The sequence below is a fragment of the Vidua chalybeata genome, chromosome Z (genome assembly GCF_026979565.1).
Source record: "Vidua chalybeata isolate OUT-0048 chromosome Z, bVidCha1 merged haplotype, whole genome shotgun sequence".
NCBI lineage: Eukaryota > Metazoa > Chordata > Aves > Passeriformes > Viduidae > Vidua > Vidua chalybeata.
The window spans coordinates 45,445,072-45,468,264 of NC_071570.1; the positions used below are offsets into that span (position 1 = coordinate 45,445,072).

The window sequence follows — 23,193 nt, forward strand, 5'->3', positions numbered from 1 at the left end:
ATTATATATTTTTATACATTATGCAAGCAAATATAAAAATATGATCACATCTCTAAGTAATCTTTCTTTGTTCATGAATCCTCTTGCTTCTTTTCTCTCCTCTCTCCAGATCCTGGATATGAACATTTTAAGATAGCAGAAAAATCCCATGGTAATTGGATCAAATTGTATTTAGAGGGAAATAATTCAGAAATACTCTTAAATCTTGGCAAGAAGGTCCTGAAGCAATACTTGGAGGCCCTCAAGACTTTGAGTTCTTCATTAAGCAAACAAGTGGCACAATATGACATGTATTCAATGATGGTGGGGACTGTGATCATTATGGAGGTATGAAAATAGATTTTTCTGTGTAAAAGTTAAGTGCACAAAAGTAAAGTATCTTGGTGTTGGATATATTATATATACACTTATTAGTCTTTAAAATTACTGAATATAGGTTCTTAGGGTTGGCTGACATTCTGCTTGCTTAGGATTACTACTCTTTTTAAAGTAAAATCTGGTCTTTAGAATGATTCAAGATGCTTTTGATATGCATTACTTATGTTTTAGTGTAGCTAGTTACAGTAGATACACAGATGTGCTACAACTTCAATTACTCCCATATTAGTTAACCTTTTATTTTTGAGTAGCTTTACTACATTAGAAAAAAAAAAAAAAGAGTCTGGCAAGTAAATCCCTAGCTGTTCCTCTTTATCTAACATTGAGTATAGCTGCTCTGAACAGGCACTATTTTTTATATGGAAAATTCTTACAGTTCCAGGAATTGTTCCTTGTACTGATAGATTTAGAACCCTGAAATAAATCCTTGCTGTGGAGTTACCTCTTCATATCTCCTGTAGTTACAAGGATAAGATATACCATATCTGTTGTATTGTGTTTTTATATCTCTGTAACAGTTCTGTAATGTTTTGCCCCTTCACCCCCCATTTTCTCCCAGTGGTTCCACCCCGAGCTTTCCCGCCTTTCCCTCAATGCCAATCTCCCTGAAAATGCTCAGTCATTCCCCTGTCCCCTCCCTGGCACCCTGTCCATCACTCAGCTCCCCATCCCACTCTCCCAGAATCTTCCACCTTGGGCATCGAGTGAGTGGACGAGGGCCACGGGTCCCTCCCTTGAACTTCCCCCACTGGTTTGTGTGTCTGTCTGTCTTTCCGCCTTCCACTCCCCTGAATCCTCCCATTGGGAGGTGGGCGTCCCTTCCACCTGGTTACCGCCCCGGTATTTGAGCTGTTGCGAAAGCCTCAAGGGCACTTTCGGCTGGTCGGATGCAATGGCATTCAGAGCTCCTCGGAGCTCAGATTAAACCTGAGACTTTTTTCCCCGGCCTTGAGTCGACTCCCTCATTACTTTGTCGGATGCCACCTCTCCTCCTTATACAAGGCAGACAGTGTAGCGCTCTGTCTTAGCTGCTCCCCGAATCTCCTCGAGAAACAGGGGAGTGTCCCCTGCTGCTGACCGTGCCTCTGCCGGGCAAGTGAAGCCAGGGAGTTTCAGGGCAGTCACGGCGGCACATATCTTTAATTTTAAGTGGATCTCTCCAACTGATGTTTTGGGGAAAATTCAACTGCTGGGTCTCCTTTGCCCAGGCAGCACTCTGTGCCTTGTCTCCCATGCACTGCTCTCTACATACAGAGTGCTTCTGAAATGGCTGCTCAGTGGGGTTTGTCAGTCTGCTGATCATTTCACAGGAATGAGTTCCATGGTGCTTTTGGGTAGATGGGATGGTAGGTTGTGTTCCTGCTCTACAGATAGAAAATCTGGAGGTGGACAAAGTTCAGTGCAAAGCTGAAGATGTATATCTTTTTTTGTTCCTTTGTTTTTAGGACCTGTGCATTCAAGTTGTTGACAGTTACTTCAGGTCTGAAGCACTGGATTTTTTTTTTTTTTTTTTTTTTTTTTTTGAACTGCAGTTGTAGATGTTTACTATTTCTGGAAACCAAATCTTAGGTGTTATACACAGTCAATCTTCATCAAAGAAATATGCAGGTACTAACCACAGAAATACTTGTTGAGAAGTGTATGCTCAGCATAGCTGTAAGACTCCAGCAAAATGGCTGGAGTTATTTCTTTTCTCCACTGCAATACTAAAGAAGCTGCCTGGCTCTCCAAAATATTTTTGTCTTGATATCGATTTTCCACCTTCATTGAATAAATAATAGTAGAGAAACTCAGATGTCTCTTCAAACTACACTATGCTATAAATGCCATTTATCCTGTATTTCAGGTGAAGACAATACCTCTGAGACGTGAACTGATAATGGTACATTTACTCAAAAGACCTAAATTTAGTTTGGTAGATACCTACAGTTTGAGCATTTTTCTGCTGTGAGTGCTGTTTTAGTTTTAAGTGATGGGCTGAAATGTAAGACTTAAGCCAGTGTGCTACTCAAAACTGCATATTTTCATAACCAAATGAAATATGCAGCAGAATATGAAGAAACAGCAGACTAGTGAAAAGCTTTTTTTTTTTTTTTATCTACTATGTCTCACTGTAGTGTGGGAAAAATTTTAGGCATAGGTCTTCACAAATGACAGTGAAAGATTATAGGGTGACTGTGGTCTAATATAGTTGTTTTTGTTTTGTGCGGCTTTCTGCTGTTTCTCCCAGCTCTAGAGCAGCCGCCATGCCCAGCCAGGCACCGCGGCTCCTCCAGTCTTGCCACTGCTCCCGGGCGTCATGCGCTCCGGGAAGGTGGGTCAGCCGTTTCTTCCACTGTGTGCAAGGGACCTCGATAAAAGGGGTGAAGGAAGGACCAAATTTCCCACAGCAGGAGCTAAGAGCATTTTACTGGTGTGCTCCCAATCCCTGTATTGGGGAATATGACCGCATGGCCTCGGCTGCATGGGGGGTTTTATGGGGGGGTGGAGTGGGGGGTGTCACGTAGTCTAGGGAAGCCAATAGGGTGCAGTAGGGGATGGCACCGGGGCCTGGGGCGGTCCTGGGGCGGTCCTGGGGCAGCCCCGGGGCGTGGCGTGGCCCGGTGGAACCAACAGGGGCACGGCAGGGGCGGCGCTGGGGCTCGGTGCAGTCCCGGGGCTGCGGGGGTGTGGTGTGGAAGGCAGGAGCCAATGGGGAGGCCGCAGGGGTGGTGCCGGGGGCCTGGGGCGGCCCCAGCTGCGGTGGAGGGGTAACAGCAGGAAAGGATCCACAGGCAGGGACCGGGGGGATGGGAGCCAGGCCCGCATGGTAAGGTAACTGGGGAACCGGTCACCGCAGGGGGGAAAACCCAGGGGATACATGGGATACACAGAATCTGCTAACACACATCAGAACCCCCATCTAAACCCAAAGTCCGGGATGCAACAGTTTTGATTTGTTTTAATCTTGCCCTAGCACCAGCTGATTGAGGTCAGTCTAGTCTTAGCTCCATCTCTGCAGCTTGCAAACATTTTAGTGTGCGGCTGAAGTTTCCCACTTTTTGGTAAAGGTTTGTATATGAGTAGCAGAAAGTTTCTTTGTGTTGTTCATCTCTGCTGCCACAGTTATGTAAGAGAAAACTTGGAATTCTGCTTGATATATGTGCAGGTCAGAACAAAATGAAAATAAAACCAGTAAATTCAACTATGATAAGGAGAGATACAATAAGTAAATACTTGGAGAATTCATAAGCTAAAAATTCAGAATACACTTGTGTGATGGTGTGAGAACTTCCCCTCGTTTGGGAAGCTGTTTAGCTCAGCAGGATCTCATACATATGTATTTCTCGTACAGGAAATAAATTGCCTTTGACAGCACGTATTAACTTAAGACATTTGCAGGTGACAAACAATGGGTCAAATTTGTTTGCTTAGGAACTATTTTGATACTGGGAGTTCAAGATCTTTTACAAATAATAAAGGTCATACATATCATTGGTTGCCACAGATGAGGAGGTAAATGATGATTTATAAAACTTGGGAACTTAAGTGTTTAAGCCCTTAATAAATGAAAAGCCAATATTGGGTTCTCCCATTTATATGGTAATATGTGACTGGGAGAGAAGAAATCCAACATAGTTCTTCACAGGTTTTTTTGATAAAGTATGCATATTAGCAGAGTAACATGGATGACAACAGCATGATTTTCTATGTGACTTCTTACTGTATGCTTTAGCTAACCCCAATTTTCAAAGTATTAATCCTCCTTTTTTTTTCCTAGGTTCTGATACTGCTTTTGCTCAGTATTCCCAAAGCCTTGAGTAAGCAGGCAGAATTTGAAGTGCTCCTCTCTCCTCTACTATTCTCTCTGCTGTTCTACTTGATGTGTCTGATGCTGTGTGCTGTTCATGTCATTGTATGCACATCAGCAGAAAGTTTGTGCTATTTCTGCAGTATGTCCTGGTTAACAGCAGTTGGAGTGATGATGCTGATTTCTGCACTCATGTGTGGTATTTTATCTGCTATTGCAAAGATCTTTGAGAATTACAGACTTCCACCAAAGGTGAGAGCATTCATTAATTATGGTTCAAAATGTTTTATCTTTCACATACTGTGTTTCATATATGGTCTTCTATCTTTCATAATACTGTCAGTTAAAATTTTGTTTTCTCTATGTGTGCTTAAAGAAATTCTTATTTGTAATGCAATATGAATATGTGTTATTATTTAAAATTGTAAGCTAAATGTGTTGTTGTCCCTGTGGCATGATACTGACCTGATGAAGATCTAAGAAGTGCTTTTTTTGACATGATTTGAAGAATTTTTTTAAAAACTGTACAGTATTTTTCGGTTGACTTTATGAGATCGAAAACAGTTATGCCTTGTACAAATCCTATGCTTTTACATAGTTAGATTTCACAATTGCAATTAAAGCCAGATGTATAATACTTTACAACAATACGAACAAAGGACAAGGGAAGATACCACAGACAGTAATGCTCTAAGAAGAATATACTTTTCCAGTATACCTTTTCTTGTATTGGTGTTATTAACGTTTGGGTTTTTTTTTTTAATAGTTTGGAAAGTGAGTGAGATAATTTAATCTGCCTTTTCTACTTTTAGAGCTTAAGAAACAGAGTTTGTTAAAATCTTTGGAGTTCTCGAAGTGTTCTCAGTGCAAGGAGTTACCTTCTGTATGTCACTTGATGAGTTTTATTGTTATATTCAGTAGAATACAGGTAATTCCAAGGAAATAGAATTTGCAATGTCTTTTCTTCCACTGTGAAACTTAGTGTGCCAACAGCTATCAGTCACACCATAAAATCAGCTTCTAGCTGTTTTTTCTACTGCTTGTTAGTCATATTTTTCAAAGGTCTCTGATGTTCAATAGCTTCACTGCTCATAGTACTCCATGTTATGGTGCAGTCTCTCTGCAGTACAGTCCTTCATCAATCTATGTTTCATAGAATCAAGCTTGGGGGTTTAGTACCTTTTTTTTTTAAGTGTCTGACAAAATATGGCAAGTACATTGCTTTTATGATATGACAACATGCTCTATCAAGGAAATAAAGCAAACTTTCTGACTTGAAGAAACATTTTGTAACAGCTATATTTCTTACAATTCAGAAAATTTTTGCAGTCTGTGCAGATATGTGTTGTAATTCCTGAATGTAGATTTAAATCTAAATTCTTATAAGTAGGGTTGCCAATATATTTTATTCTAACGATACCAGATTATAATTTTGTTTCCCTCCACTGGATCTGCTGAAGGAGCTCCATGTCTCTCTGTATGTATGTAATTTCTGACTAAGTGGTTTTTTTTCTTAGAAAAAGAAGAAAAATTTAACCTTGAAATAATTATTAATGCTCCAGTGTAGAAATCGCACATGTACTTGGTGTGCAATGACAAACACAACTATGAAAGATAAACTTGCTTTTCATCTTGTTACTAGTTTTTCTAATTTTAGTAAACAGTAGAAATCTAAATACGATGAATTTTGTAGATCTGCATAAAATTTGCATACATGCCACTTCAATAGCATGGAGAGCAATTACAACAGATGATACATTTCTTCTCTAGGTGGATAGTCTCAAAGAATCACAGAATGATAACATGGTCTGGGTTGGAAGGGATATGAAAGACCATCCAGTTCCAAATCCCTTCCATGGGCAGGGTCACCTTCCACTGGACCAGGCTGCTCAGAGCTCTGTCTAGCCTGACCCTAACGGGACATCCACAGCTTCTCTGGGCAACCTGTTCTAGTGTCCCACTACCCTCAGATCATCTGCTTCAAGTTGATAATACACAAATGAGATTTTCAGCAATGTTTTCCAGGTTTGTTTGTATGTGTGTTTTTCCAGGGCTGGGGCAGATAGAAATAAAAAATACTGGATTCTCCATCCCAGGTTGGTCTGTGATCATATTGCTACCTGAGATATATCTGAAAATGTGGAGGCTTAAGTATATTTTATGAAGTTTAGGCAATAGTAATTCTGGTTAGGCAGGCATGACTTTGTATTCAGACCAGTAGAAATACATTTTTGTCATCCTGTCTTCACTCTTATTCCATAGGTGACTGAGTTACTGGATGTATCTCATCGCATCAGAGAGCCTTTGCTGTCTATGTTGAAGTTCCAAAGAAAGCTTGAAATATTTCTTGGGTTTAGTTAGTATGTGCCTTCATTCTAGATAGGTGTAAAAGGAGTGACTTGGTTCTGAATGACATTTTTACCAGTCTCAAGGCTGTTGTAGAATGATGTGGTGGGGTTTTTTTTGTGTCTGCTTAGACAAATACAGAGCCAGGAGAAGGTGAAAGTAGCAGTGTGTAAATCTGGTGCTGCTTGTAATACAGATGTGGTCCAAACATTAATCTCCGTTTTTCATCCCCTTTCCAGTAGAAAGCCTAGGCTTTGGGGTAGAAATGGGTTGTTTTTATATGTCGTATGTTGATCTCAGAGGGCCTTCTGTGTGAGTTGTGAGTATCACTTATGCTAAAATAGCTCTGAATCCAAGTGTTTTGTGACCTGTGCATCTCCACATTGCGAATCTGCCTGTGGAGTCCACTTCTGAAAGAATTCTGAAGCCCTCGTCTTCTGATGATGGGAGTAGAATCCTGAATTTTGGCCTTTCTGGTTAAAAAAAAAGCTAAAAAGCCTTTTTTAAGCTCAAGCTATACAATAAAATAAAAGGTATTTTAAAAGTAATTAAGATAAGCTCTCCTGTTAATGGCTTCAGAATTTTTTTCCTTCCAATTGTTTCCTTTCACTTCTAAAGATTTCTCTCAAGTGCTTCTCATTTGTAATGATTTTTTTCCCCACTGTAGCTGAATATAGAAACTGATTACCAAGTTCATGAATTTTCTGAGAACCAGTGCAGGCAGTGTTAGCATCTGCTTCCTGATTGTTATTTATAGGTTCTGATTGCTGTGTTTCTAGCAGAACCAGTCCCTTCTTTTAATGATACTTCAGGCTTTAAATAGTTCTGCAGCCCTTTATGAATTCCAGAAAATCATTGAAAATTTAAACTTCTTGTTCATAGTTTCACTGTAATTGCTTGGTAGTTGATTTAAGCATGGTATTTACTACTACTAATTGTGGGGTTTTTTTTGCTCTGTTTCTGATAGAAATAAAAACTAATCATTTTTTTGCAACTAGAATACAGAAGTTAAGGCTTGTCAAGTAGAGGTTTTGAGAATTTTCATTACACAGAATTATAGTGAGTTTTTATCACATCTACAAAATATCCTTCTTTCAGTTTATTTTAAAGCACCTGTTCATTTAATACTATTTTTTATTTTCCTCCATTTTTGATATTCTTGATGAATTGAACAATGTTACATTTTTATGCAATTGCACATAAAATATTTTGGAATTTTCTGACCTGGGGAGACAAAAGCTGATTGGGTGGTGACTTTACTAGATAGCGTTCAAAAATTATCCCAAACTGCTGTGAAAATGTAGGAGCAAGTGTGATCTGTAGTACTTTGTTATGGAAACGCTACCATCATAGAGAATCATGAGTTCAGGGAGCTCAGGTATCAGAAGGGAACATAATGATAAGTGTTTAAATTGTGAGTGATGGTGAGCATGAAAAATAAAATGTTTCTCATCTGAAAAGTACTTGCAGAATTTCTCAGGCATTAACTGTAGATGGTTAATCCCCCCCCCCCCCCCCCGCAAAAAAGGACAACCGGAATAAGACTCAGAACACAGACTACAGGAGGCTTTATTTCAAATTGAAGAACTTTCAAAATTTAATGATCAAAGGTGCATGTACTCTGTCATTTATGTACTGACACTTTCGCAAGCTAGCAAGGTATGTTCAAAGATAGGGCAGAGAGGTCGGTTTCTGTATTGCTTAAATACTAGTGCTGATACATCAGTTGTTAAAACCTTGGCTTGGGAGATGATATGTTTACATCATTTGAAGCCTGGCATTTAAAGATTTCTAAACAAAAGCTTCTGTTTTAAGTTTTTTTTGCCAAGATACCAAACAAACTGAGAGTCATACAGGTTTTTTAATATCTGGAGTGTCTGCTGAGTTCCTGAGGGCTGGAAATGTTCAGGAGCTGGAAAAACAGAACTGTGAATATCAGAGTAAGACCTACATTTCAATGCCTTTAAACCAAATCTAAAAACTACGTACAATCTAAATAATCTAAGGTCAGACTGTATATGACACCATACTCATGATATTTGTAATAAGGCACAGTTAATATATAAGGGATTAGAAGTAAATTTAGAAAACTTTGATGAAGGTATTTCTAGAATTTCTTAAGATTATCAAGGCTCAGGAGATTATAATTTGCATAATAATTTTGCATAGTGATTTAACTCTAATCTGAAATGTGGTTTATCAGTAAATATCATTGGATTTTAATGCTTTGGTGTAAATGTAGGAGTAATTTTTTTCTCTTTTCACTGAAGTTATGAGAGACAAGCGGGCAAGAAATACAGATTTCTGACCCTGGGACATTTCACATTAATGCCATCATTTTAATGACGTTTTTGTATGTTCCCTATTGATAATGTGTCACTTCTTCAGTTTTCATATCAGATGCTGACAGAAACCATATACAAGAGACCAATCCTTCTATAGATTTTATATTACGTCTTACAAAGAAGACAAATTATATCACAGACTTGTTCATTCTCATTTATTTAGGATCGCAGATTCCTTTGTCTCTGCAAGCAGATGGTGCTTACATGCTCATTTATTTAGTTAGCCAAGAACTTTAAGGTCAGCATGATAGAATTATTGGAACTTAAACTTCCTGAAGATATGTCATGTACTGTTCTTGTCCCAGCTTTGAGAATTTCATGCTCTTTGGTCTTTGCACAGACTACTTTGTCCTTTTGTTCCAAATACCAGCTTATGGTAATTGCTTTTCAGAATAGAGTACTAAACAAACCTGAGTGGTCTTTAGAACACCAAAGAAATTTCAAGTGCTAGTAAATTTAGATTGAACCTGGGCATTTTTTCTGATTATTGGTATTTTTCCCCACATTATTGTTGTATGTAACCTCATGGGGACTTTTTTGGTTGTGTGGGGTTTTGTTTGTGTGTTTGTGTTGTTTGTTGTGTTGGGTTTTTTAAAATGAAATTACTTTGATGTAATGTATTCTTTAACAACACAAGAAATGAAGAAGATTTTAATAGATCATAATTGTAATTACAGCTCCTGCATTCTTTCAGATACATCTCATTAAATTTCGATTTTGCGAAAGTTTTTTTTTCCCTAAAGCAAAATTCCTAATAATGTTAACTATCTTCTTGTGTCATCTGTTTGTTGTCTTCTCTGTGTTATATTGTCTTGCTTATTGAACAAAAGTATATATGCTGCTGTCAGTAAGTCATAAACACAAGTGATACTTGCATTTAAGATGCTCAGAGATACTTGTAAAGTTTATACTTGCTTTCTTGTTATTGACTTAAAGGTCAATTTGGTTTGATTTTCTATTAACATGACTTAAACTGTGTAGGAATTGTAGTACACTATGTATTTTTTAATTTAGTAGATTCTCTGTGAAATTTATCCCTGTGAATATTCAAGATTTTTTTAAAAGTTTGTTCATAGGTCAAATGTAGGAGGATGATGTAGTTAAAATACACAGTTAAAGAAGTGAATGTGAAAGTAGTTTCAGAGATCTTTGTTCTGAAGTAAAAATGGCATGCAGTAATTTCAATCTGGCTTCTAAATTTTTGTTTCATTAAGTACTTAAAATACATTTTAAGAGATTCTCCATCGTATTCTGTAATAGTGCAAAATGAGATGAAATAAAATAGTAATGTGTGACAGTGTATTGACAGTATCTTTCCCAAAATTCCTCATGAGCATGTATGTTAGCCTATTTGTTAAAGCCTGTTAGGAAGCTCCTGGTGGTTCCAGTGTCCTCTGGTTCTTGCTTTTACTTGCTCTGGTCTCAAGTTTTTGATGTGCAGGCTTGTCCCCAGCTACTTGCAGTGGCATCTTGAAACACCCACAGGCAGGACAGGGAGTGGGTTTGTAGAGAAGATAGGAGAGGATTTAATAAGACAGGATAGACCACAGTCGCTGGACTCAGATGTGCACTGGCTCCTGCTTATATGTAACTCAAAGTAACTTATATGTAACTGAATCCTTTCTCCTTTCCCCTCTTACTTTGTCCCTATTTCCAGTATGTTCCTCACCACCCCCTCTTCCCCACCCTTTACACTTTCTTGAAACTCTCTTTAATGCGTTGGTACAGATCCACAGGCCCTATCAGGTATCTGTGATGCCCATGTACTGTCACTTTTCCCTTATCTGTTACAGAGTCCAGACTGACGCTCTTCAGAGCTATGCCTGAGATTTCTTACTGGCCTGTCAATTAATGGCTGAAGAGTTTCAGTCATCTTTATGATCTTCCTTAGTGCATACTTACCACATTTGTGTCTCTCTGTGGTCTTTTTATGGCTTTCTCTGTGTGCTGAAATGGTTCTTTACCTGATAACATCAATAAACTGGGTACTCTCAACGCTTTCTCTTTAGCTCTGTCTTGAAGTTAGTAATGTTAAGGCAATTCCAACTAGCTGCTGAGAACAGGAAATTTAGCTAATGAAGGCATTAGACAAAAAAATATAGTGGTTTTAGATAAGCACAGTCTGTAAAGTAAATAATGGATGGGTAACAGTTTAAAGTAGTTTTTATGATGAAAGACGCTAAGCAAGGTTAAGGGGTGCCATCAGGCAGTAACTTTGTTAACTTGAGTAGTGAAGGTTATTACTGTATTGAGTTGAAGATATCACAGATTTCAACTACTAGAGAATTACCTATTATCTATATCTCAAGATTTCTGCTGGATTTCTATTTTTACTTCTACAAATATGCAACAGGGCATGAACTTCTTTTGAACATTCTGTTACAGGGTGGTAGGGAATCTTAATCTATACAGTTGTGATGATTATTCATAGAGAAGTTTTATTCCTCAAACAGAATGCAGTTTTAAAAATTATTACTATGTTGTAATGCTGAGTATGCTTCACTGAAATTTTGAGATTTCTAAAGATAGAAATAAGTTGTCCTGCTATTTATTTTGTTTTCATTGCTGTAAATTGCTGTAAGCACACTGTGAATACTTACAAGTGAAAGTTTTACATACTCTTTCACCACTGGGTTTTTTTTTTCCTTTCTTTTTTTTTTTTTTTTTTTTTTTTTTTTTTAACAGAATCCTGTTGTGTCCAGTTATAACTGGTCAGAAACAGATGTCCTGATTCTGGCTGGAACTATTGGCCATGTTTTGAGTTTGGCGGCAAGCAGTTTTATAGAAGAGGAACATCAAACCTGGTATTTCCTTATCAATACACTTTGTTTGGTGCTGTGTCAGGAACTTTGTAGAAATAATTTTCTTCTGAAAGAATGTGACCCTCAACATAGCACCAATGTGAAACAAACTTTTGATAGTATTGGAGAATCCTCTGAGTGCAAGAATATAGACATTCCAGCAGCAAGTAGTTCGAAACTGGGCAAGGCCAGCTCTTCATCTGAATTCATAAAAGGATCAGATAAGTGGATAAGCTTAGCAACTCCATGGATCATCCTTATTTGCTGTCGGCTGCTTCGGTCCTTGAATCAGACAGGTGTTCAGTGGGCTCATCGGCCAGACTTCGGACACTGGTTGACAAGGTGGGTATCTGATTTCCTGTCACACTTTCTGCCTTATTTAAAAATTAATGTGTGTTTCATTTGGTGAAATACATATTTTTCTGTACAGTCTCTGATCAGAAAGTGCTGCAAACATACAAAGCAGATAAAAGATGACATGACATAAGGAATTTTTCATTTCTGTTTCATGCAGGAGTCTTTGTGTACTATCAATAGTTTATAATCTTTGCCCTGCACCATGACTTATCTAATTAATGCCAATTATACGTGATAGGTTTATCAGAAGCAAAAAGTAAATATTTTCCATGTGTAAGTCAGCAGTGTCTGGTTTGAGAAATTAAAAATCCCTTGATAGAATTAAACTTCTGAAATTAAGGCAGGAAGGTTCTGCATAATTCCAAACTTTATGAAGTCAAAAGAGAAGATGCCACATATAAAATTCTTCCTTGTCTATTGCATGCTTGTAATGTGATGTAATGGGTGAAAAGCCGAAGGGATTTATTGAGTGCAATATGATAAACAAGAAAGGGAATTTTTATAACTGGCAGTACAGCAGAGAAGAGCTGCTGCTTTTTCTAATACTTTTAGTATTTTTAACAACTGCAGTTATTATTCAGTGATACATGAACTGTCTCATGTACTTCAGTTAGTGGATGGAGATGCAATACTTTTTAACTGTCTAGTCAAGGTTTTGCAAACAGCAAATGAAGAGGCTCTGCTATGTAAGATAAGTAGATTTCTTGCTAGTATTTTACAACACATGGATGAAATGTCATTAATCATTCATTAAAAATTACATGAGCAAATGGATTAATATGAGACTTGTTATTTATTGGCAGCCTCACAGATGAAATGCTAATTGCAGTGACAGGCATGAGTGCTGAAAGACATGAGTTATGAGGGAATTTATTGCATTATAGCGGTTATTTTATACCAGAGTTTTCACCGTGCATTTCTGCTCTTGAGGTGAGGAAATGAGGAAAAAATGTCATATTTCCTAAATCAAGTCCATATGATAGATAACTCCTTCATTATGAGCTAAGCCACTGTGTGAGCTGGATGAAGTGTGATTTGGTGTGACTGTGAGGATTTTTACAATTAATCCTGTGCATCTGCAGAAGATTTATTTGCCCAGTAATGTCCTGAGCCAGATTTTTTCTTCAGACTGTCAGTCCTTTTCCTTGGAGTGTGCTGGTGCCACAAGGCCATGAAACAAGGATCTGATACTCCTGCAGCTGAAAAAATTGGTTTGTTTCAGATACATGCTTTTACTCATGTGGTCTGCCAGAGATGTTTATTTACTCTTGGAAATGTTACCAGACTTCTAAAAATTGGGTGTGCATGCATGGACTTAACTTTCAAATATCCTGTCTTGCTTTAGTATGCTCCCACCTCTGATTTCTTTGTGCTAAGTATGCCTGGAAAGCAGCAAAACCTTCTGTAGCCTTGGTCTGTAGGGGTCTCAGGGGGATAACATAGATGGAGTGTAGCCTGCAGATAGAGCAGGTGCTTCATAATTTATAACAAAAGTGGGAAATCCTATATGCCCAGCTGTAACACTAGTTGCCTGTCAAGAACTTCCAAACAACCTACTCCGGTAAATCCAAATATTTTTACATCTATTCTGATTTACTCTGGGTTGGTGTTTTTTTTTTGTTGGTTTTTTTTTGTTTGTGGTTTTTTTTTTTTTTTTTGTGTGTCTTGTTTTGTTTTGTTTTGTGGTTTTTTTTTTTGTGTTTTTTGTTGAAGAAGGAGAGGGGAGAAGGGAGAGAAGATTCTATTTTTGTGTTTGGTTTTTGTCCCTGAGAACTGGAATTCACATGAATTTGAATATGTCCATATCTTTCTCTGTACTGGGTAACCCCTAACTGGAGCCATGGTTGAACCCAGGGTGAGAAATAACCTTCCTCCATCTTCTGGTAGGGTTCTGTATATGCAGCTCCACATGCTGTTGGTTGTTTTTGCTACTAGGGCATGTTGCATGCTTATTGTCGAGTCCACCCAGGCTGACCATCTCTGAGAAGATGGTGAACCCCCAGTCTGTCCCAATACTTGTAGCTGTTTCTTCCAAGGTGCAGGATTTTCCTCTTGCGGTCATTGAACTTCATAAGATCTCTAGTGAGCAATTTCTCCAGGCTGTCAAGGGGCCTTTTAGTGTCAGCAGACCCACCAACCATATCAACCACTCCTCCCAGCTGTGTATTGTGTGCAGACTTTCTGAAGGGGCACTGCCCCATCGCCCAGGTCATTAGTGAAGACATTAAACAATATGGGCCCCGGTGGGGGCCAGTGCCCAAATCCTAGGGTTGACAGACTACCCTCCAGGTGGACTTTGTGCTACTAATGGCAACTCTGTGAATCCAGCATTTGAGTACTTTTCAGTCCATCTGACTGTCCACTTCTATAGCATGAGATTGCCTATGCAACTGTTATGGGAGCTGGTATTAAAAACCTTGTTAAAGAGCAGAAAAACAACAATGCCTGCTTTGTGCTCTTCGGCTGAGCTTGTCTCATCACAAAAATCTGTCAGGTTGATAAAGTATTCTCCTTCATAAAGCCATCTTAACCCTATTATTAACAGTGTCTGCCTTCCCCTTCAGTAAAGCTGAAGTACAGCAGCTAGATACTAAAACACAACATCAGAATTTTACAGATTAATTTCTTCCTCAAATTACAGCCTCACATTGAGTGTATTTGCTTAGGTCTTGAAGCAAGTAGAAGAGAAAAGATTCTACATCTGTAGTCTTAGGCTGTGACTGATCGTTTGGCTAAAATTCTATATTTTGCCATACAAGGCAAGGAACTTGCTCTCTTTCTCCTCACCTCACTGGCCTGTATTTTACTTGTTCCTGTGTACGTATGGTGAGCTACTACATCACTGAGTAGATGTGTCTGGAAAAATAACTCAAGATGGCATGGGAAACTCTTGGCTTTCAGTTGGATCTCTTCTCACTCTGATTTACCATCAGTCTTGGCAGGCAATTGGTGGGCTGGCTTAGTAACAGGAATGCAGGAAGGGAAGTGTATACAAGTCAGCACTGCTGTTGTTGAAATTACTGTATGAAGAGAACGTGGAGGTGTCTGCATCTTTGGAAGTGCTGCAGACAAACAGTTTTTTCTTTCTGATGTAGTCAAGTAGTCCTTACAAAAACCCACTTGCCTTTCAAATCTAATTGAGAAAGAAGCAATGATTACCTACCTTGTACTGTGGGAGGCTTAAAAAGCTTATGCAACAGTCCAGAGTGTTGTGCCATGGCAGGCTAAGAGGATATGTGATTAGGACTGTCACTATCACAGTTCTGCCTTCTCCCTTTCATTGGTGTAATTACTTCTGCTGTGTTTAGGGACCAAGTGAAAGAGCAGAGCCCTGGCAGCCCTGGCACATGTTGGCTCAGGCTACTGTGGGGCTACATCCTGACTTAAAACAATGGAGCAATTTTCAGCCTAACAGGAGAATATTATGTATGTGTCCATGGTGACATAAACTTCAGTTACAATATAGAGTTAAAAGATCAGTAATATTCGAAGTATGACAATTTTTGGATTTGAATAATAGGATGTAGTTGAGTGTATAACTCTTTTATGCCTCACTGAACAAGCTTCAGAAAGGTTAGTCAATGATGCAGCTAAATCTTTACACATCCTGTGGTCTGTAAAGTGTCTGGGAATTCCTGTTCCTTGGAATTTCCATGCTTGCATTTTATTTGGTCAAGGGTTTTAACATCTTTGTTCCTTCTCTTTCACATAATATTAGGGTTGTAGAGATGTCTGTTTCCTAGTGATTTGATCAGTATTGAGATTATGTGTTTTCCTTAGAGTATGAATTAAAAGTTAGTGATAAACTGAGTTGCATAAAGCACTTATTCTTCTTCCCAAAATGCATTGCTAGTCTATAAGGTTGATTGTTATTCTATTTTTAGTATTAGTTTAACTGGTGTAGTTATGTCTTAATAGCATGTTTTCTACTTGTAAGAATTAGGAATCTGTCCTAGTTTAGGGCAAAATTTGGGAGAAGACCTCCGGAAGGAGCCCCCAGAAAGCAAACCCCCCACGGCCCCTCCCCCACCTGGTTCGGGAAGGATTTCCTCAGAGAGAAATGGAAAAAAAACCTGTTTATTTAACAAGCAAAAACACTCCCCAATACAAAAAAACAATACCAGATGAGAAAACCCTTTCACCGTTCTGAAGAGATGACAAATTCAGAAAGTCTCTCCTGGGAGTGGTCGCCCAGCTATCAGTCTCCGGCGCTGGGGATGGCTGCTGCAGGTCACAAAATGCAGACTCTCAGTGTTTCTTGATGTTTCCCAGGTCCAGGTCCAGAGCGGGTTCAGATGATATTCAGGAAAGGGAAAGGGAAGGAAAAAAGAAACAGTCCAGGGTAAAAATTGGACTGCCTACCTAAACTAACTAATAAGCAAAAGCAAGCCAGCAAGCAAGCCAACCAAGCCAGCCAAGCCTCTCCTAGACACAGAGCATGGGGGGAGGTGAGCCGGCTGATAACAAGACAAAACAATCCTTCACTTTCAGAGTCAGTCCTGAAGGCACAGAACATAATATCAGGCATGAACAGAACACACGATTTGGGATACAAGCACCATACCGTCACCCTAGGACAGAATCTTACTTAGATCATGTGTGCTGTTGTTAGCTTGAATTTGGGCTACTCAGGCTTTTTCTAGCCAGCCTTCTATTTTGTCTCTAAGAGAAACTAATGAACAAATGGCCCTCTTTTTTGTTCCCTTGTATTGATCTTCTGGACATCTGTGCTCATGCTCAGACTAGGATTTTGCTTAACTAGACAGTGCTTAAGGGGCTCAGCATTTAAAAGAGAGAGACTGTTGTCCAGATTTTCCTGTTTGATGTAAGCATCAAAGCACAGAAAAGCAATCTACCTATAGTGTGTTGAATTTGGCTACCAGGAAAGCATTCAGCAGTGCTGAAATAAGGAAAATGTTCTTTGTTATTTGCAGACAGACTGTGAAACCGGAAAAATACTTTGATGGGAAAAAGAGCAAAAGAAAATCAAACAGTAGATGAAATAGAAGAAAACATGCAATCTAAATCTGACTGTTTGGTTGGTATTCAGTTAGCTGTTAATCTTGGTCAGTGCTGATACTTGAAAGGTGTCAGAGATGCTACATAGCAGTGTCAGCTTGAAGAGAAGTGACAAGAAGCATCAGCATGGGAAGATGATAACATTTTCTTTAAATAATGTACTTAACCATCCCCAAATGCCCTTCCCCTCATAGCTAGCACACCTTGTTACTTCTGTGTATTCAGTTGTAAAATGAAAGAAACAATTAAAAAAGACCTTATCCACTTAAGTTATTAATCATGCACATTTATAATTTGTTTCACTCTACTTGTATTTGCAGTAATAAATACAAGGTCCAAGCAGTGGAAGAAAATGTCTTCAACCTTCATTCTATTACCAGAAGTATGAGTGTAGACCTAACAAGCTGTTACAGTAGGAAGGTAGAGCCAAAGTCCTCTTTTTTCCTTCGCTTCTCACCAGATTTTCTCTCAGGGAGCTATTGGTTCTTCACTTTCAGTTTTGTGGTTTGTGCAAAACACAGGACATGGCAGTTGAAATCAGAGTAGCTTGTTTGTGCTTGTATTTCTGAGCAGACTATCAAAACCATTTAGAACTTTGCTAAATGATTGGACTCTGTGTTAAACAACTACCATCTCCTTTCAAAATATATGCTAATTACATATCTTTTAGCTGCCTAACTGTAAGAACCTTGGCTGGAAAACCTTGAAACTGTAGGTGATTTTGCTGACTTGATTTGCTGGCTGTAAATCCTTTCCTTGTTTCTTCAGCATATGCTATGAAACACATGGGTAGGGTTTTTTCCAACAGATTTATAGGATTCAAAAAAATTCCAAACAAGAGATCACGGAAGACTGTTCCAAGAAGACCTGGACATGAGTTGTATGTTAATCCCTGTGCTAGCAGTCAAGAATGTAAACTCAATGTATATTGAGTTTTTTAGATAAAGAGACAAAGATGATGATGAGGTGTGCTGTTATTGATCCCTGATTTGTCTTGCTCTCATACGACTAGCCAAGGAGAATATGACTGGAATGCTTAGAGTTTTCTGTAAGTGCTCATTTGAAAGGTTTAGTGGCTACTAAATTAGTTTGTTATATTTTGAGCATAAAGAAGGTGTTGCTTACGTTATCTTCATAGGTTGCTGCAGGAGTCCACTGTTTCTGCTCTCTCCATGTGCAGAGGAAGAATAATTGGGAGGAGAAACATCTACATTTTCTGTCGACTACATTTTCTGTCTCATAGTATTCTAGGTCTTACGCTTCTCATTTTTCTCCACTGGGTTTTAGAGAACAGTGTATCTCTTGGGAATTTTATTAAGGTGTACGAGCTCCTTTGACTGGGTCCTGAATGCAGAACTAATAGGACTATTTATCTGCCCTACAACCTTACCTCCATGACTTTTCAAGCACAACACTTGGAACAGCTACTGGTCAAGCTCCTGATAAGTGTAACTCCTGATATTCCCAAGTGTATACTAAGGAATTGGAAACCTGTTTCTGAAGTACAATAATTTTTATTAAATCAGAGATAAAACTGGAGTTTCATAAGTGTGGTTGAATTCAATGCAGTTAACAGCCCAGGCACACTGTTAGTTTCCTGAAGTTAATAAGCTTTTATCATGGGATTTTGAGTTGTGGAAAACAGAAGATGGAGCCCTTAGCTCTCAAATTCTACACATTATTCTTAGCTGAAGGCAAATTTAACAAAAGTAGTGGTTTTATATTATTTGGGATACTGGGAATATTTTCAGTAGGCATGGCTTGGCAATCCTTGGACTACAGCAGGCTTTCTGAAACTACATGTTAAGGGGTGGGTGCAGATCTTTGCCTTACCCCATTACATTTTGCAGTGCTGGTTCCTACTACTGAAGATTTAAATATATAACACTGGCAGCATGCTCAATGGAATGCTCTTGTTTCTGGAATGAGTGTTACCTATTTAAGATGCAGGGGAACAAACAAACAAGCTGTATCTGTGATCTTCTCTACCGATCATGCAAATTTTCTCTGTCTCTTGTATGTATTGACATAATACAAGGTTCTATAGTCTTAAGGGAATCATATTGTGCTAATGAATTTGTGTGTCTTTGTGTGTATGTGTTTTAAACTATGTAAGTATATTTTTGGTCATTTTGGGTAGGTAAAGTGTTCTACAGGTGGTAGGATAGGTAATGTGTCTAAAATTAAACAAATACGTATGTAGTTATTTCAAAAGACAGCTCTAATCCTGTAATGCAAAAATCTTTTGTGTAGCGCTAGAAAATAAAATACTGTAGTATAAGAAAAGCACACTTTTTCAAAATGCATAAATCACAAAACTCTAGTTTAAAAGCAGTAGACCATTTTCCATTATGCAATATGCAGCTCAGTTTTTATATGATTAACAGAACAACTAGCTTATAGTGGAACACAATAATTACACTTTTAATATGCATGCTTGAATAGAAAACCTCATTAATACAACTGCTTTTCTAAAAATACTAGAATATTTTACCATACCTCTTGGAAAGTTTATAACAGACACCAGTGCAGTGATTAATTTGGTGCTGCATTAATTAATACAGTTTGTTTAATACAGTGCTTTAGCTAAGGCTTTATCAAATGTGTTTAGCACTAATTATTGTTTTTAAAAGGGATTTTGTCTTTTTTTTTTTTTTCCCCAGCTCTGAACATAAATCTGAACTCTCCTTCTTGGCTGCAGTCTCCCTTCTTATGATCTTCTTTCTGGTTCAAAGAAGATGCTCCCTGGTTTCAAAAATTGCTATGGCACTCGGGCTCCTGGGAGTCTACAGTTACCGGGCAGCTATTGGAAATGTCACATTTCCATGGCAATATGGTGGCAAAGATATTTCAAAGTAAGTTCATCAGCAGATAAGTAACTGTTTTCAGCAAGGTGTTGAACACTTTGGCTATCAGGGGATAAGTTGGATAGTTCTAGGTTGGAATTACATTCTTACAAATAGAATTGTAGTTTGTAGGTAACCAGCACTGAATTTTTGTGATGTGTGCTTGATTTTAAGCCACATGAAGTGTCTTTTCACTGTGACAGATGAGAAGCCAGTCAGATAAAAATTAATATAAGGAAAATCTAATAGTTATACTCTATACCTTTTGATACAAAAAACTCCAAATGCACCATCTATTGTTTTTAGATGGATTTGCCACATCTAGCAGAGCACAAGCCAAGCTCATTTAGCTACTTCTTAGTTTCAAAAGTGCTTAGTAGTTCAGACAGCTGCTTTTCCATACCTTGCTTTTGCAGTTGAGTGTTCTATAACATGGGCTTTCAATAAAGGTAGATAATGCTTGACCAATCTGACTGCTTCTACAATGAAACAAATACAGGGATGAACAAGGTGAGAGCAGTGGATGTTGTCTACCCTGATTTCAGCAAGGATTTCAACACTCTCTCTTTACAATACCCTCGTAGACAAGCTCAAGAAGTGTGGACTGGATGAGTGGACAATTAGGTCTTGGCTGAATGGCTCATTTGTGCAGCCCTCAAAAGGCTGAAGAGTTGGGCAGAGAATGGGGGTGACCTGATGTAAAATAGCTCTGCAGAGAAGCACCTGAGGGTCCTGATGGACAACAAGCTGTCCATGAGCCAGCAGTGTGTCCTGGGGGCCAAGAAGGCCAATGGGATCCTGGGGTGCATTAGGAAGAGCATTGCCTGCAGGTCGAGGGAGGTGATTCTGTCCCTCTGCTCAGCCCTGGTGAGTTCTGTGTCCAGTTCTGGGCTCCTCAGGACAAGAGAGACATGGAGGTCATAGAGTGAGTTGAGAGGTGGACTCTGAAAGTGGTTAGGAGACTGGAGCTTCTCTTCAACGAGGAAAGGCTTTGGGAGCTGGGCCTGTTCAGCCTTGAGAAGAGAATGACTGAGAGACAACTTCAGCAGTGTTTCTGAAAGAGGTGTCAGAGAATGGATCCCGGCTCGTTTTGGTGATGAAAGGCAGCAGGGCAAGAGACAATGGGCAGAAACTGATGCGCAGGAAGTTCATCTTGAATTTGAGGAAGTTCCTTATTGTGAGGGTGACCAGACACTGCAACAGGTTGCTTGGTGATGTTGTGGAGTCTCCCTCACAGGAGATATTCAAGAACCATCTGGACACAATCTTGTGCAATGTGCTCTAGGATGACCCTGTTTGAGCCTTGAGCAGGAAGATTGGATCAGATGACTTGCTGTAGTCCCTTTCAGTCCTAGTTTCTCAGACCTTGCACTTCTAGAATAGCGGGTCACAGTTCTTAAGCTTACTGATCCTTGTTCTTGTCAACTTTTTTAGACAACATGCTGTGTTTCCTTAGAAGCTGGAAATTAAGAGGCAACTGAATTTATAAGTGAAGATAATGTAAGTGCTAATCACACTTACATCTTAAAACATACATTGTTTTGTAATGGAATTGCTTAGGGCTTTCAAAAATACTGGCCTTGGATTTAACCTGTTCAGCAGAACTGGTTGGTCTTGACCTCTCTTGAAAGGCTCTAAAGTAGGTATTAGTAAGTAACTAATCTTTCTGGTTTATTTATTTATTAAACTTTTTTTCAATTTTATTTTCTCTTTAGGGGGATTACGGAAGCTCGTTTTGTTTATGTCTTTGTTCTTGGCATAGTCTTCACTGGCACTAAAGATTTACTAAAGTCACAGGTTATTTCTGCAGACTCCAACATGAAGAGCACAGGATTATGGGAAGTATATAGTGGATTGGTTCTACTAGCAGCTCTTCTATTTAGACCTCACAATTTACCAGTCTTGGTGTTTTGTCTACTGATTCAGACAATGATGACAAAATATATTTGGATACCTTTGAAATTTGATGCAGCACAGATTACTATCATGCACTATTGGTTTGGCCAAGCTTTCTTCTATTTTCAGGTAAGCTGAATACTCTCTCTGCTGCAGAGGTGGGAAATGGAATAGTTTTTCAAAGAAATATTGTCCATTTTGAATAAAATGCTAACTAAATATTACTGTGGAAGAGTTTATTGAGTTCTCAGAAGGATTTGGTTTCTAAATGCTTTAATAATGTTTAGTTTTCAGAATCAGGGAAAGATGCATACCTTAGTGTCTTATCCTCAATGCAGATTTCCAAAAGTGTTACAAAGTTCAGAGACCTATACCAGGATGATTTTGGTCTGTTAATGTCATAAGTAAGTCATAAGTACTTTTCAGGTGATAATTACTTCAAAAATTTCATCTGAGTTGATTAATACCAGTAAAAGACAGGTGGCTTTTGTCACTGGTTATTGAGAATTACGATAGGTCTATATACTGTTTAAGACTGAAAGAAAGTGCATGTAAGATCTCTTATAAGAACCAGAACTAATTTTTTTCTTATTATATCAAATGATACTTTCTTTCCTGAGGAGCCTTACTGACTTCAATAACCTAGTTCTCTGCATTGCAAATAAGGTTGCAATTCCACAAAAACTTTGCTTTGCACTGAAGCTGTAGAGGATCTTTCTACTTCTGGTATTGTTGGAACTTAACATAGCAGGCTGTCTAAAGAGAGCATTTGTTAACCTGGGACAAAGGTTTAAGGTTTAAGAGGTGGGGTTTGCAAAATTTCAGTCTGAGACCTCAGCTGACTACCTCTGAGCCATGGCTGGGGATGTTGAAACTCGGTCAAACTTAGGGTACTGTAACTGCAGATTGAGAGTTGGCTTGATTGAGAGTAGTATATGTAGACAGGGAATTGGTCATGCAGGTAAGATCATCATGATTCATCCCTTCCTACCCACTTTTCCTGTTTAGAGGGCAGAGCATGTCTTGCTTGAGTGGCTTTTGCATGTTTTGAATGTTACTGTTCAGGCAGTCAGCTTTGATTACAGCCTTCTGAGAGCACCCCTTAGTGCAGCTGGCAAAATGCTGAAGACAGAGCCATCTCTATACTGAGGTACCAAACAAAGAACTACCAAAAATTTTATGGTGAGGAGGTTGGCACAAAAATCCTAGTGGAAAAGAGACTAAAAAAAGAATGGTTCAGATTTTTTCATAAAGCAGCAAATGGTTCATAAATGTTTTCAATGTTGAATTCTTGGTATACTTGGCTGAGAATTTCACATGACCATGAAATTACAGGAGAGTTGAAGCTGGAAGATGCCTCTGGAGATCATTTAGTCCAACTTGACCCTGACATGAATCAGCAGGTCAAACAGACC

The 23,193-nt window shown here is 38.7% G+C and overlaps 1 protein-coding gene across 11 annotated transcripts in view; it reads left to right on the forward strand.

Moving 5' to 3' along the window:
- PIGG (phosphatidylinositol glycan anchor biosynthesis class G) overlaps positions 1-23,193 on the forward strand; it is a 74,764-nt gene that overhangs the window by 19,761 nt on the left and 31,810 nt on the right. For 6 of the 11 annotated variants that reach the window (XM_053931596.1, XM_053931597.1, XM_053931601.1 and 3 more), the window contains 5 exons: positions 110-327; positions 4,139-4,420; positions 11,545-12,002; positions 19,700-19,891; positions 21,598-21,907. In XM_053931596.1, coding sequence (XP_053787571.1) covers positions 110-327; positions 4,139-4,420; positions 11,545-12,002; positions 19,700-19,891; positions 21,598-21,907 — 1,460 coding nt within the window. Of the gene's footprint in view, positions 1-109; positions 328-1,823; positions 1,987-3,138; positions 3,188-4,138; positions 4,421-11,544; positions 12,003-12,820; positions 12,948-19,699; positions 19,892-21,597; positions 21,908-23,193 lie in introns of those variants that run through there. The other 5 variants (XR_008428480.1, XM_053931604.1, XM_053931606.1 and 2 more) reach the window with 5 other exon arrangements.